A 16,028-nucleotide genomic window follows, 5' to 3' on the forward strand; every position below is an offset into this window, starting at 1 on the left:
CACTACAATGGCGAGTATTACAACAATGCAAAGCAGACACAGACTGCCCACAGCACAGCCAGTGATTGTCATACAGAGGTGGCGTTACCAATAAGAAATCCTAAACAGCCTACTTACATAGAGAAAACATAAACAGCCTACTTACATAGAGAAAACATAAACAGCCTACTTACATAGAGAAAACATAAACAGCCTACTTACATAGCCCCCATGCTCCCCACAAAAATTTTTACAAATGGTGTTGGGCACTGGCCAATACAGATTTGACAAAAATTTTTCACAATTACAGTAACAAAGATATAAAATGCACACACTTATTAATATTATGTTGGTCAAAAGATCAAAATTTCTCACAGTCCATAAAGACAGTCCACATTGTTCATCACAGTAAAAATGCAGAGCTTTTCTCAAAGTCCAAGCAGTAAAAGAAAATGCACATAGAAGTAGTGGATTTCCATGCAGTCTTGAAGAAGTAGTGTTGACCTTCCAACGGAAAGACAGTGCTGACTCTCGACATGCAGACAGGTAATGGGCCACAACAGAGCAAACCCACAGCAGAGTCATTCGAAGTTTGGAAGAATATTGGTAGGTAGGTCATCACAGAGCAGACCCACTGGAGTCCTGGTAGAGATTACGGTATTGGTGGGCCACCAGAGGTGCAGACCCACTGCAGTCCTTGTAGAGATAATGGTATTGGTGGGCCACCAGAGGTGCAGACCCACTGGAGTCCTTGTAGAGACGGCCAGCAGCCATCCGTTGCGACTGTGCAGGTGCACAATCACCATCGAAGATTCTTGCGGAGAATATAGCAAGTCCATAAACCACCACTTGTCCACTCACAAAAAATTTGTTTGACATGTCCTTAGAACCAGCAATGCCGTTATCCAGTCCCTTGCTGAATTACCAACACACGTGCAAACACTATCAGTCCCTACTTCTCACATATTGTCCATATACTATGACCAACAGAAATGTGTGCAGTGAAATGGAACTTACAAGTTACTTAATTTGATGAACTGGTGTCAGTTACAATTTTATAACATAAGAATATAATAACAAATGTACAAAATACATCATTAAAGAACATAACAATATTGATAACAATTGTATTACAGGCTTTACAAAAGAATCGATATAACATATACATCAGTGTTCCAGGAATTATGACATTAGTAAATACATAAAAGATCAGAATAACTTTCGAAACATCAACTTCACACATGAGCATTAAACAGAACGGAATTAATGTCTAACATCTTTACAAAGTAAATAACATATTATTAATGCCAATTATATTCGAGGATAACAGTATTCCTCATCATAGTGAATGTAGCTTAATATTAAAAGAAGAAAAAATTCTATGAAACTACACAGAGACAGGAAGAAAACAAATACACAAGGGTGCACACACACATAGTGGGATAACACCAATAGGAAAGGACAGGGTTCGTTTTCAGTGTAACATTTGGTACTGCAGTCCAACCCAAAACTTCATATATCTTTCCTCTTATTTCATCCTTTGTTTCCACCAAAAAAAATTCTAACTAAGCATGCTTTCTGTGTTTATATGTTCACACATTTCTTACCTCATTTTTATTTTCCATTATCTTACCTCATCATTTATTTCCAAGAAAATCCTACCTAAACCTGTTTTCTCAATGCATTTCTTCCAATTCATCGCAACTCATTCTCTTAGAGGCTACCCCCTCTTAAGCTAACTTAAATCTACTGAGCTCAGATGCTAAACTAAGGGACGAGGCAATGCAGCATCACATAACAAATCAACACCAACAGCAATGCAAAAAATGCAAATTGGCAAAGCTAGCAGCATAAATGAGCAAAAGTCAAATTCAATAACACTATGCCTGGCAAACAGCAGCAACTTATACCTAAACATGACATAGCGCAAGCAGAAAAAATATTACACTAAAATGGCCATGTCTAATACCTATGTCACATCTTAACATTAGAGTGATGCATCACAAAAACTTACGCTAGTAGATAAGTTACCAAATCGTAAAAAAATTATTTATGCAATTCCTGTGAAGGGAAATGTTTTTTTTTTTGTGCTCCCTCATTTGTTTTGGATAGATCATAAAATTATTTACTGGATCTGTAGGCATAAAATATTTATATTAGTACATATATTAAATTTTATTTTAACCAATGCTGCAGTGCAGCTAGAAACTTGATATTAAACAAAATGTGTAAATAAATACATTAAGCAAGCCATATGGCATTTTTCTTAACTAGCAAGGCAATAGCTGTGAAATGTTTCTCATCGTTTCATTAGGCATTTCAGTAAATATCATAAATTACGAGCTCCACAGTATGCTTTCAACAAGGAGATGTCAGTAGCGCGGACAATGGCCTTCCCTTTCTTTTTTTTTCTACCTGTGCCGCTGAAAAGGGCTCGCAATAATGGCTTTTTCTCCAGGCGTCTGACACAGCTGGGTGCCCGCGACGCATTACGTGCAGGTGGTCACTTTGGTTTCCAACATCCTGTTTCACAAGTCAAGAGTCCCTACCCACTATTCATTACTCCTTACCTTATTACACATATACGTATCCATCGACACTCGTCAATATTTCGTCATTATAAATATGAAGCATATTCAAATAACTCGTATAGCCTCAGCCTATTAATCATAAACATACCTCAGCAGCATAATACACATCGTCGTCGTAAAAATAACCTCATAACACTTCAGTCAAATCTTAAAATCGTCGTAACTTCCTCCAATAATTAAAAAAATTCTCTGCTCATGTCAAAAGTGTCATCTGCCTCAAACGTACTTTAAAAATCATAATCCCTTTACCAAATACATCATTCAAAGCTCTCATAGTATCACAATGGTTCCGAAAAAATATGAACAGTTTACAATGCACAGACAAAATACAGTTTCATAAGTATAAAGTTACCCACTGTGTATTGCGTAAACATCTGTCACTGATGTAATAAAAAAATGTTTATCTCTCAGTTAAATGATCAGATAGCTGTGTAATTTGTGTGTTAGAGAAATATGGTACCGATGTGTAAAGTTGTATAAGCAAATACCATATTAGCTAGGGTTCCTTGTGGTTGCCACACACATGGTACACAAAGTAGGCGTGTACCCCCCTGAGGATTTATGTAATTATACCCTCAGGTGTTACAGATTACAGCAATGAAATGAAATATATCACGGAAAACTTTCTTTGTAATTAAAAAATCTTTAAAAATAAATGTTTTAAGTACAAAATCTCTCAAATGCGTGGCCTGTAGCGCTAAATGTGCGTCTTGCTGTAAGATAATTCTGTGGAAGTGTCGTAATTATCGTCCTCCGAAAGCTAAGTTCTGCAGAAGTCAATGTACTTACCCCATCAGAAACGAAAGTGAAATGCTTTGTGTATAGATATCATAATTATTATGCACATTACTATGATCAAGAAAATACTATACTGTAAAGTATTGTTGTGCTAAGAAAAGGGCCTCACATTGTAGCTTACTACTAAAACATGTTTTGCTTTCCAGAAGAAATTCAGAAAAACTGTGCGGATATAAAACAGAAACACTGCAAAAGCAACATTGTAAATTGTCACTCATTAGTAGCGTCGTGATAAAATCGTGTAACTGTCACATAAACTAACACTGTGTCATCTGGTATCTCACAGAAAGTACTTTAAATCCAGAATACATTTTCAGGTCAACCAAAATGTTGCCTTAAAATCTCATTAGCAGTACTGGTAAATGTTCTAAGTATGTGAGCCTTATAGTCGTTACGTAATCGTGCAACAAACAAGCAAGAATGTACAAATACAACACTGTGTCGTCTGTTCACTATAACAATGCATTCGTAATTTCTGTTTAAAATGTTCCCTAGGTTCTAGACTGGATATTGTACTTCAAACATTGTTGTATGTTAACAGTTTCTTAAGTCTGACAAAGCATTTAAGTAATGTGAAGCGAAAAGTTTTATGGCAAAGACAAAGTTAAAAGGCAGATTATCTGTCAATAAATGGTTTTACATGAGAAATGTGGTGTAAACCTTTACTCTTCCTAGTACGCAGAGTTTCAACTTCAACGCAATTATCATGTGGTATACGTCGGATTCTGTAAGGTCCATTGTAAACTAGAAAGAATTTGTGACTCAAGTGTTTCTTCTTATGTGATAATGAATGAGCTTTAATGAGAACTTTCTGACCAATATACAATTTCTTTGCATTTGCTTTACCGTGTAGTTTTCTCCTTTTGTCTGCTGCAGATTTTATATTTTTAAGAGCCAAATCAATTATGTCTTTGTGTCGAAGTTTACGTGTATTCGGGAAAGGTACAAGCTCTCTGATTCTGTTCGGTGGTTCTTCATTCTTCAGTACAAGAGTAGGTGGTAAAGCAGTGGAGTCGTGAGGCATTTCATTCAGCACGTTTTGAAACAAGTGTAAATATCTGTCCCAATGCTGATGCTTTCTGTGACAATAAAGTCTGCAAAGCTTATTGATTTCTTTCATAATCCTTTCAGACGGGTTGCAATGTGGTGAGTACAATGAAATAAAAACAGGTTTGATTTTATGGTTGCGAAGCATGCGTGACCAAACAGCAGATCTGAATTGCGGTCCGTTATCTGAAATGACTTTACTAACGTGTCCAACTTCACGTAACAAATTTTTAACAAAGGCGTTGGATACAGACCGTCCAGTGGCTTTACGTAACGGAGTGAAAGAAACAAATTTTGAAGTAAGTTCAACAGCGACTAGAACGTACGAAAATCCATTGGATGTTCTGACAAGCGGTCCCAAGAGATCAACAGCAGCAAATTCTTTTAATTTAGCAGGAATAATAGGAAACAGCGGAGCACGTTGTGAGACAGTAGATGGCTTCGCCTTTTGACAAAGTTTACAAATAGACAAGACTCTTCGAATTCTTTTTTCCATATTGTTAAAATAACAAGTCGTTCGAAGAATATGATAACATTTTCGTGGGCCAAAATGTGCGTAGCTGAAATGAATGTACCAAATGAGCTTATTAACAAAATCGTCTGGAATGCAAAGTACCCATAGCTTGTCATCAACAGTGCAGCGTTTGAAGAGTATGTTGTTTCTAACCAGGTAATAATGCCGAATCTGTGTGTGTGTCTTTTCATGCCATTTGCTCTTGATGTCCTTCCAAATCGGATCTTTATCTTGTTCATGAGCAATGTCCTTTAAAGATGTGGTGATGAAGTTTTCAAAGGCGACTTTCTGAATGTAAAGAATACTGAAATTTTTCTGGAGGTTGCCTTCTGTGGTACTTTTCTCAAGCCCAGCCGGTGCGCGTGACAGTGCGTCCGCAACAATGTTCTCCTAGCCGGGAATGTAGACTATTGTGAAGCGGAATTCTTGCAGAAACAATGCCCAACGTTTTAACCTGTCATGATTTAATTTTGAAGACATAAGAAATTGTAATGCACGATGATCACTGTATACTTTTACGTGCTTACCAGAAAGAAAGAAACGGAATTTGTGAAATGCCCAAACGATAGCTAAAGCTTCTAATTCAGTAACGGAATAATTTTTTTCAGATTTTGTTAGCACTCGGCTAGCAAAAGCAATGGTTTTCTGAATGGTAGTGTCATTTTCTATGGCTTCTTGAAATAAATGGGCACCAAGACCGACTTTAGAAGAATCCGTGCTAAGGCAGAAATCTTGTGACAGATCTGGATGAGCTAAGATTGGCGCGTGAAGTAACGCTTCTTTCAAAGAATTGAATTCCAACTGTGCTTGTTCGTCCCAGTTCCAAATAGTATTTTTTCCAGTGAGAGAACAAAGTTTTGGTGTAGCTAGAATTTGCATATTCAGAAAACGACGGTAAAAATTTACGAGACCTAGAAAACTGCGGACTTGTCTTTTTGTGGATGGCACTGGAATGGCTCTGATTGCTTCTAACTTTTCAGGATCCGGCTGAATGCCTTCAGAAGAAATAATATGTCCCAAAAACCTCACCTTTGACCTACCGAATTCAGACTTTTCCAAGTTAACTGTAATTCCAGATTCTGCAAAAATATGTAACACGCTGTTGAGGATGCGATTGTGTTGTTCCCATGAGGCTTCTGCTATCAGAATATCGTCTACATATAAGGTGATGTGACGTTTTAAGAACTCAGGTAATATGGAATTTAGCCCGCGAATGAATGCTGCCGAAGAAATGTTCAAACCAAAGGGAAGTTTCCGAAACTGATAACAAACGCCGAAACAAAGGAAAGCTGTGTATTTTCTACATTCTGGATGAAGTTCGATCTGATAAAAGCTGGATCTGAGATCAATGGAAGACAACACTTTTACACCATTAAAATTTTGAAGAAGTTCTTCTAACGTTTGCGGCCTGTCTGTTTCAGGAATAATGATCGTATTGATTTGTCTCGAATCTAAGACAAGCCTGATCGATCCATTTTTCTTCTCAACAACATGTAATGGATTGTTGTATGAGCTTACTGCAGGCTCAATAATGCCCTCATTAAGCATAGATTGTATTTCTGTTCTAACACGGTCCCTATAATGCGCCGGAATTACGTATGGTCTAACACAAAATTTAGTATGCTCACGAACACGAAATTGGTATTGAAATCCCTTGATTGTTCCTGTTTTGTGAGTAAAAACTGTGGAATGTGCTTGTAAAATCTCAAAAAGGTCTTGCCTATCATTGTCATTACAATTCTCAATTGTTTGAATTTTATTCTGAATTAACTTATTAGTGTCAAATGCGCCGTCGATATCATCCCTGTCAGTACTTGCAGAGTGATTGTTAGTGTCTAGTTCCGTAGAAAAGTCCGAACTGTTGTCTAACAGAAGGTAAAGCCGATTAATTTCCTCGTCATGGTTTGAGAGCCAATCTTCAAATTTCAAAGCTATTGACTTACCTTCTTTCTCTAAACTTATTTCAGCATCGTGAAAGTTTAAGATTGCTTTGTATTCATTCAAAAAGTCTACTCCCAATATAATTTCCGTCGACAATAATGGAACAATGAGAAAGTTCATAGAGAAGCTGTGGCTTTGAGAAAAGAATTCAAATTGGTTTGTTGGCGTACATCTACACTTTTTCCAAAGATTGCACCTTGTAATTTAATCTTACGTAACGGAAGTGTGGGGCAATCGTTCGATTTGTTGCATTTGCTAAAGGCTGTTTCACTGATTACTGAAATGGGACTGCCAGAGTCAAGTACTGCCGTAAATTTTACGTCATTTACTGTAATGTGAATCACAGGATATGCAATGTTGTTATGTTTTACGTCGTGTTCTTGGAGTAAAATGTCCCTAATGTCTTCCATTTTTACGTAATTACTAGCTACGGCAGCTGCGTCGTTAGTTTCATACGTGCGTTTTGTGGCTGCCTGCGGTATGAGTCATTGCCTATTGTCTCTTTGTTGGCGCGCGTCGTTATTGGGATTTGGAGACCTAACTTCTACAAATTCACCGTGACGAGAGGGCCCTGCTCTGTTTGAATCCCGCCAGTTCTGATGCAATTCAGGTCTGTCGTTACGATCATATCGTCTGTCGTCATGTCGGTAGATTCCATAGTTTCTTTCTTGTCGGTCACATGGTGCAGAATTTCTCCCTGAATCGTAACTGCGCGCTGGTCCGTTGCGTCTAAAGTTATTCTGTCTCCCTTGATAGTATTTATTTTGGTTCCCGTATTGTCTGTTTATCTTATTGTCTCTGTGATAGTCATTACCACGGAGAGGTGATCTTTCCCTGTAGTTATTACTACTCTGCCAACGGTTGTCATACGGGTGGTGTCTGTTTTGGTCACGATTTGTGTTGTGAGAATAGCCTTGTCGTGTAAAGTTATTACTTCTTTCATCGCGGAATTGCGACGGATGTGACCTGTAATTGCTGTGTTCCTGGTTTCGCGTTCCGCGATTGTCAGTGTCAATTTCTAATTCTTGTAAGAGTCCCTGAAATGCTTCAATGTCGTCTTTGCAACGTCCTGCCAAAATAATATGTCGTAAATGTTCAGGCAGTTTGATTAAGCAAATGCGGATGAGTTCTGAGGGTCTGTATGGGTTTGAAAGATACTGATTCTTATGCAACATGTCTTCAAAATATTTCATAAGACTGGAAAATTCAGATTGTTCGAAACATTTCATCATTATGATGCCATGTTTTACTCGGTCTTGTGTGGCTGGAGACCAATATGCTGAGAGGAAGGCATGGTAAAACTCTCCTTCACTGTGGCAATCGTGAATTACCGATCGCATTCTTACAGCTGGTTCATTCTCTAAGTAGCCACACATAAATTCTAATCTGTGTTCCAACGACCAGTTGAGAGGAAAACAATGAGAGAATTGATGGAGCCATGCTTGTGGATGAATGTCGTTGGCAGAATTCTTAAACGTTTTGAATTTACGTGTAGTAATGAACAGCTTATAGTCAAAATCATCATGTCGGCGAGTCGCATGTCGGTCATTGTTACGTCGCTTCGGCGGTTCCATCTCAAAATTCGGTGCACATTCCCAATTTCTTTCATTACTTCCGAAATGCCCTGTGTTATTATTTTGCAGCTTTTCCGTGTTTCTAAGTCCCTCTTCCCGTGTTGGAGCGCGAGTGTCCTCTGAAATACGTAATTCTTGTATTACCTGTGTTAGCTGATCTTGTACTTCCCGGATTTCTCTTTGGTGTTGCGTATCAATTTGATTCAGATTTTGTTTCAGTTTCCTAATTTGTTCGCTCTCTTCTGTGTTATTAAAGACTACCGGTTTTGTGTCATTCAGATTATCATCTACCTTCGTAGATAAATTATTTAGCTGATCCGAAAGTTCAACTACTTTCTCTGATAATGAACTAATTTCCTCCATGTGTCTTTCTACTGTGTCCTTTAAGTTTTCCTGAGTTTTTGCAAGTTGCGTAACCGAATCGGTAGATGCAACTGAGTCAATTTTAGCTTGCAAGGTCTCATGATTTTCATGAACAATAATTTGCAGTTCTTTTATGGCTGCTTCGTGATTCTGTAATGCATTTTCATGCCGCGAAAAAATAGGTTGAAAATGCTCACAAATTTGTGTTTTTACGTCGTTACAGACTTTTTGACATTTCGATTCGATTTTATGCAACTCAGTAGTTAAATCTTCACGTGTTTGTTCAAGTGTGGTGTCTAACTTTTGAAGATTTTGTTCCATTGTGTCTAACTGTTGCTGTGTTTGTCTCTGGTGTTGTTCCATTGTGTCTAACTTTTTAAGATTCTGCTGTGTTTGTCTCTGATTTTGTTCCATTGTGTGTAACTGTTGCTGTGTTTGTTTCTGATTTTGTTCAAGCGTTGTGTCTAACTTTTGTAGCCTTTGTCTCATTTGTTGCATTAACTGTAATAACAATGCACTGGTGTCTGAAACATGTTCCTCAGTGCTTTTCGGCAGTGAATTTGCACCGGCAACATTCACATTTTGACAAGCGGAAAACGTGTCTTGACTCATTTGAGAAAACGGTGAGGACGCAAAACCTGAATCTACAGTGTTTGCAAAATTGTGTCCCATCATTTCGGATTCCTGAGGCGAGCTGTTGCTGACCGATCGATCGATAATGCTTCCCTCTTCACTAATTGTTTCACTGTCCACGCCATTGTTTGCCGCCCGCTCCATTTCCCTATGCACAATTATCAAATTACTACTTTGAACATCAGTTAATTCATTACTCGGTGGCGCTAACACACTGCTTTCATTTTCACTGTCATTTCTCAGTTTACTTTGGAGCCTAGTATTACGTTTTTCACACGCCATTATTGTCACAGTATTTCACACGACAACACAGAAAGACACAATTTGAAGAGCAAAAATAAGAGAACACATTAACATAACACTGAAAATAATATCTAGTTAATTACAGCTGCGAAATACTTGGTGCAAATCTATATGCATGCCACAACTGTTTTACTGTACAACAATGAAAGGCTACAACTACAAAGGAGATTCTCTCTACAATTACGCGCTAGCAATAAACAAAAGCTACACTAAATACACAAACTACAAGAAAAATCAGAAGATTCCAGTGAGGTATCCTAGGCTAAGGGTCGACATATGAAACTTCCCCTTTGAACAATTCTACAGGACTGTGCTTAACCTGACACACAATATTTTTAACGCAACGCAATCTGACTTTCAAAATTCCCTACTAAAGAATGGCCCTGACAAACATTAAACTATACCTTTCACAAATCACTTACCTCACAAAAATCTTCGCTGCTCAAGCTACTGCAGTACAGCGAGCGCCACTACTGCCAGCTAAATAGAAGATTCAAACTACTGAAGGCACTAACTACTGATAGGGATAGTTAGCAAATGAAAGATATTAATAGAGAGCAAACAATGTATTTACCTTAATATCATCACAAGTCATAATATATATATCAGTTCATGACAAATTAGAAACCTCCGCCATCTCTCTCCCCACATCCACCACTGCTGGCGGCTCACCTCCAACTGCGCAACGCTACGCGCTGTTCACAGCCAGCTGCCTAACACTACAATGGCGAGTATTACAACAATGCAAAGCAGACACAGACTGCCCACAGCACAGCCAGTGATTGTCATACAGAGGTGGCGTTACCAATAAGAAATCCTAAACAGCCTACTTACATAGAGAAAACATAAACAGCCTACTTACATAGAGAAAACATAAACAGCCTACTTACAAATTTCTAGGGGTTGTATATACGTGTAGTGGAGGCCAGGAACGTAGGATTGTTTTCATCTAATTTAGTCTGCTGCAGTCACCTCGTACGTTTTCCTTAGATATGATCTTATCTTCATGATTTAGCTTACTGTCTCAAATATTCTATATGATACTTACTGCACTATGATGACTGTTCCATGTAACGTTTATCACCGCATCAGAATTGCCAATAATTTCCTCTATTCTACTTTTTCATATTATTGTTGTAACCAAAACGTATATGAGACCGCTCATATTGCAGGATCGTTGGTGACATAGAGGACCTGCACTGGACGTCTATGCTCGTAAACTTCGTTCTACAACTCATCATACTGAGCTTTTCTGCTTTCGAGGCCACAGCAGTAAGTACTGTTTCTAATTACAGACTCCTGCGTAATTTCTAAAATGTAGTGAAGTAATCTTTGAATGGAGTTGTTTGTGCTTCATACTCGTTACAAAATACGCCTACATCTTAAATAACAATATTTATTCCCGTTTTTCAGTGTACACAGACAAATTCTATCATGTTATTGTTTTCCATTTGCTCTCTAATTCCAGTCAGCAGACCTGGCGAGCCCTTTAAAAGGCACAAACTTAATGACGTACCTCGTACTGGCCATATTCCAGCTGTTTCTGCTCTGTCGCTGTGGAGACAAGCTGATGGAAGCCGTAAGTATTCACCCACCAAGCTGATGCGGCACATTTCATGAAAAGTAATATATGTAGGTTTTCCTGTCGGTTTCCGGGTATTTCAGCTTGATAAATGAATTTTATTTGTGACATTCTAAGTATGAGCGCAAAGAGATACAGATCCGGTTCGTAAAGGTAGGATTGTTTCATTGACTGTTGTGACGTGTATTCTGCATACTTTCTGGTCGTTTGTAATTCTGTGAATGAAAGCTGCCGTTACCTCTTGACCCGAAGCAGAGGCAGCCGCCTCTCGCACTTAATGCTTCCATAATACGAAAGAGGACAAATTCGCCAAATTTTGCTACCGACCCGTTCCTTGACATGTGTCGCAGGGAGCAAAATCGGAAAAAAGAAAAAAGGAAAAAAAAGATTACATAATGAATCTTCGATAATGATTTTCTTTAATCCAGTTCCAATCTCATAGAGGCCTACCTCTATGACAATCCGTTTCTCATGTGACGGAAAACCCGTCAGAGGAGCATAGATACTTTACTACATGTAATACCCAAGACACCGAGAGTTTTCAGTTTGTTGTACAACTAATATTGGCACAATAAAGAGACATTGGGGTTATTCCAAAAAGAATGAATACTCTGCTGACAAAGAAAACGCTGTAAATATTGTGCGTTAGACATTTTAGAGGAGAATAAAACTTGGAATGTCACTGTGCCATTAGACACGCCATCCTGGCTAGTAATGCGAAATTGTAAAACTGTCCAGTACGCGGTCTCGTAAAACCTTCCTACTGGGATTAATTAGGATGGAAGATTAATAGACAACGTCACGGCGATGATATGGTCATTAGAGAGGAAGCATAAGTTCGACGAAGGGAGAAAGCAGAACGAAGTCAGCTGTGTCCATTTCAAAAATTCTGACCCGTGATTAATCGATTGACGGAAAACTTGCGAAACATAACGTCATACGGCCGAGGGGGGAATGAACCACTTTCCCTCTCTACGCAACTCCATTGTCTTATTACTATGCCATCTCTCTCAGTCCTAATATAACAGACGTTACCATTCACGAACAAAATGGAATTTTGGCGGAGTGATTCTGGGGAGTGATTTTGGAAAATGCCCTCTGAAAATACACCAGCCATCCAGTCACTACTGATATGTCAGTCTACATCTGCATCTACACCCATTATCCACAAGTCATCGTATGGTCACACCTACCTTTTACCCCTTTCCCCTTCCGCCCTTCCTGCATTCAGCTGCAAATGTGGTTCTTTGAGGTTTGTCAGTAGTGTTTCACTTAAAGATCGTCGTGTTCTCTCCAGATATTCCGATTCATGGAAGCTACTGGTGACAAATCTAACAGCACGCCTCAGCATTGCTTCGATGTGCTCCATTATACCTACATGGTGGTGATCCTAAACACTCGAGCAGTGCTCAAGAATAGGTCGCACCAATATTCTATGTGCTGTCTACTTTATAGATGAGCTACACTTCCCTAAAATTCGCCCAATAAACCAAACCGCCCATTCGTCTTCCCTTCTACCGATCTTGCGTAGTCGTCCCATTTCATATTGCTTCGCATCGTTACGTCTGCATATCTAATCGACGTGGCCGTGTCACGCCGCACATCACAGATGTAGTACTTGGTCATTTGCGGATTGCTTTCCCTACTCGCTTTCACTAACTTTAATTTCTGTACACGTACAGCGAGCTGCCGTTCATCACACCAAATAGAAAGTCCTGTAAGTCATTCCGTATTCTCTTCCAGGCTCTCAACGACGATACTTTCCATGTGCTTTAGTGTCCATCTGAAAACAATCTGCTCACTGTGTCTGTCAGACCATTTATGAATGCAGAGAACAATAGCTGTCCTGACACATTCCTTGGAGCACTAGTGTACTCACTCTTGTCTCTCATGAACACTCACCGTTGAGGACAACATACCGGATTCTAAATCGAAAAGTATCTTTCCTGATTACCCCTACGGCGCATATTAAGTCGAAGAACGACGTATTATATTCTTTCAGTTAACCAAGAAAGCAACAACAAATGTACCTATTTATGTAATATGTCGCACTGGCTACTGTTACTCAAGGAGACCACGAGCCAATCACGTAACCGGGAACCTATCATTGTGAGTCAATGGTGAGAAAAATGTTTCTTGTGTAACGCTTCACCAACTGTGGAATGAGGCACCCCAAGCTATGAGATACTAATCGTCTCTGGATATTTGCCCACTTTGGTCTGCTAAAGTGACTGTCCATATGGCCTCTCCAACAATATTCGAATCATTTAAAATATTAAAACCTAAAAACTATTTTTTGACAAGTTAAACCTTTGAAAAACAACGAATTATGTCAGTGTAGCTCTGGGGATGTTTCCAGCTACACACGTTAGGTGGAAAACTTGCGTTAGACAATGGTCTAAGGCCCAAGAGACCTATGTCGCCATGGATATAAATACGGTTCATGAGAGCATGCATTATATGATCACTCGAGCTCTTAAGTTTCCAACATTATCATTCACTAGGATGCCGCTGACGTACTCGCACTATTTGTTTCGGGCACAGAAGTAGTCTTTCTCTTTTCTGCGCATAGTCCAATTATGAACACTATTTTCGGACTAAAATAGAGCGTTTCCTTTAACCATAACACGAGTGATTGAAATGAGTAAGCTGAACTTCAGAATCACACGGCAGGAGCATCATTTGTTGGATGAGCTCGTAATAGTATGAATTGTCAGTATACGTAGAAATTCCTGTTAGGACGACTGTAGTGAGAATACCCTCACTGGAGACTATCGTCCCAACTTGTGGTGGAAAGTTGAGAGCTCGGGAGATTGCTGTTGGACTGTGACCTACGGTTCATTCCCATCTGTTTTCCGTCGTTTATGAGGCAGCTACATTTTGTAATTATATCAGGTACTGAAACTGTACTCCGTTTACCTCATTTCCATTATTAGCATCAGAGTTGTATTTGATATGTTAGTTGTGGACGTGGTTCGTCTTGTCTGGAAATTGGTTGGTTTACATAAATATCATCTCCTCTTTCTAAGAATTTTAATCATTTAGATTTTAATAGTGTCATCTTTCAGCTGTCAAATTGTGACTTCCTTGTATATCATTTACTGTATCAAAATCAAGTAGAAATTAATCACAAAACAGGAAGATATAATTTCTGTTGTGTAACAATTACGAGAATACTGAGAATTAAAGCCATTACGCACAAACAAATATTGTCTTACAAAGCCATGTAAATACTTAAAGCGAAACGCGGAATGCGACGTTTATAGATAGGAGCAGAGTTAAGTTAACCGAAACGGCATATCTTAGGGTGGTGTTTCACTGATAGATTACATAAAGAGTGAAATGAAACATTAATACGTAGGTGGTCATCCCCAGAGACAACTCTACACGGCTTTCTGTAGACAGCAGAAAAGTGCCGGGATAAATGGATAAGCCACAAACAGCACGTGGATGACAGTAAGCTTCTCAATTCGGACAGCCAACTGGGCGATGGATGACACAATATGGGCCACGACAGAAGAAGAAGAAAAATGCTAACGCAACATGCTCTCGAAAACCCATTCCGATACTACTTCTGAGGTGGCCTGTAAGCGTGTGCTCTAACGACTAGAGCTCATCTCAAATCCCTCTGGCTTGGTCACTGTCTCAGTGCACAGTTTCTGTTGCAAGTTTTTGGTGCCTTATACTGGCTTCTAGTATGAGAATTCATATGTTTCAATTGAGTTCGGCCATCTGGCGATGTAATTTGGCAGTATCCTCCACCAAGCGCCAGCAGATCATTTCCCCAACAGTTGAGGTTTGCTCACTATTTCTTGTTATATCCTGTATCTCCTTCCAGTAACACTCCATTTCTTATTGCTGTCTGCGAGCGACGTCTGTTCTTCGTCTACTCGTGCTGCTTGCTCAGCCAACGTGACTAGCATTTCTCTCTTATGCTATGGAATATCTGCACACACTTCTCTTGCTGGCTGCGACCTCTAATCGATTTTTAGGGATTGCTTGGTAGCCAACTTGCAGGTCCCTGTTTAATAACTACTACCGCTGTTCGTGTTCCTGCCACACTACTCTGCAATACTAATTCCGATTCTCATCCTGCGTCTCAGGATTTTATGACTGGTTCTTAATATTTAAATGAAAAGTCCGAAGAAACCTGCACTCCAAAGCTTACACTTAAATTTGGGGTAATTCCTAAGTTTCACTCTAATACTACAACGCGCAGCTCTAAATTTGCCATTCTTTTCCCAGTGATTCACTTAATAATGACAAACCCTTAAAGTATGAAGGAACGCTTAAGTTATGTTTCTATAAACAGATAATAAAGAGATGACAATAATGGCTTGGAGATGTTTGGGAAATCTAAATACGGTTTTCAGAACTGAGATTCTTATCGGTCTGAAATGAAAGAATTAAAATCACCGTGTACTATCAGCTCTTAACGAGAAAATCACTGAAGAAGTGGAAGTTACAGAGCATGCAATGGAGAGATGGATATGGGTAATTACTGGAAGAAACAAGAAAACAAGTAAATGGATCAGGGAACACACAGGAGGGGAAGTAATTATTTCTCTAATAAAGGCAAGTTGTTGTGAGCCCAGAGCATTCTAAACGGATGGTGAATTGTGGGATTCCAAGAGACCTAGAGGAAGACGGGTCACAATCTGTGAGTTCAAAATTTTCTATTTTACTAACGAAAGAAATATACA

General features: G+C 39.0%; 1 protein-coding gene across 1 annotated transcript in view; it reads left to right on the plus strand.

Moving 5' to 3' along the window:
• LOC126412888 (odorant receptor 67c-like) overlaps positions 1-16,028 on the plus strand; it is a 54,645-nt gene that overhangs the window by 14,143 nt on the left and 24,474 nt on the right. Inside the window, exons 3-4 of the mRNA XM_050082778.1 lie at positions 10,916-11,015; positions 11,212-11,322. Coding sequence (XP_049938735.1) covers positions 10,916-11,015; positions 11,212-11,322 — 211 coding nt within the window. The remainder of the gene's footprint in view (positions 1-10,915; positions 11,016-11,211; positions 11,323-16,028) is intronic.

The sequence above is a fragment of the Schistocerca serialis genome, chromosome 7, assembly GCF_023864345.2.
Source record: "Schistocerca serialis cubense isolate TAMUIC-IGC-003099 chromosome 7, iqSchSeri2.2, whole genome shotgun sequence".
Lineage (NCBI taxonomy): Eukaryota > Metazoa > Arthropoda > Insecta > Orthoptera > Acrididae > Schistocerca > Schistocerca serialis.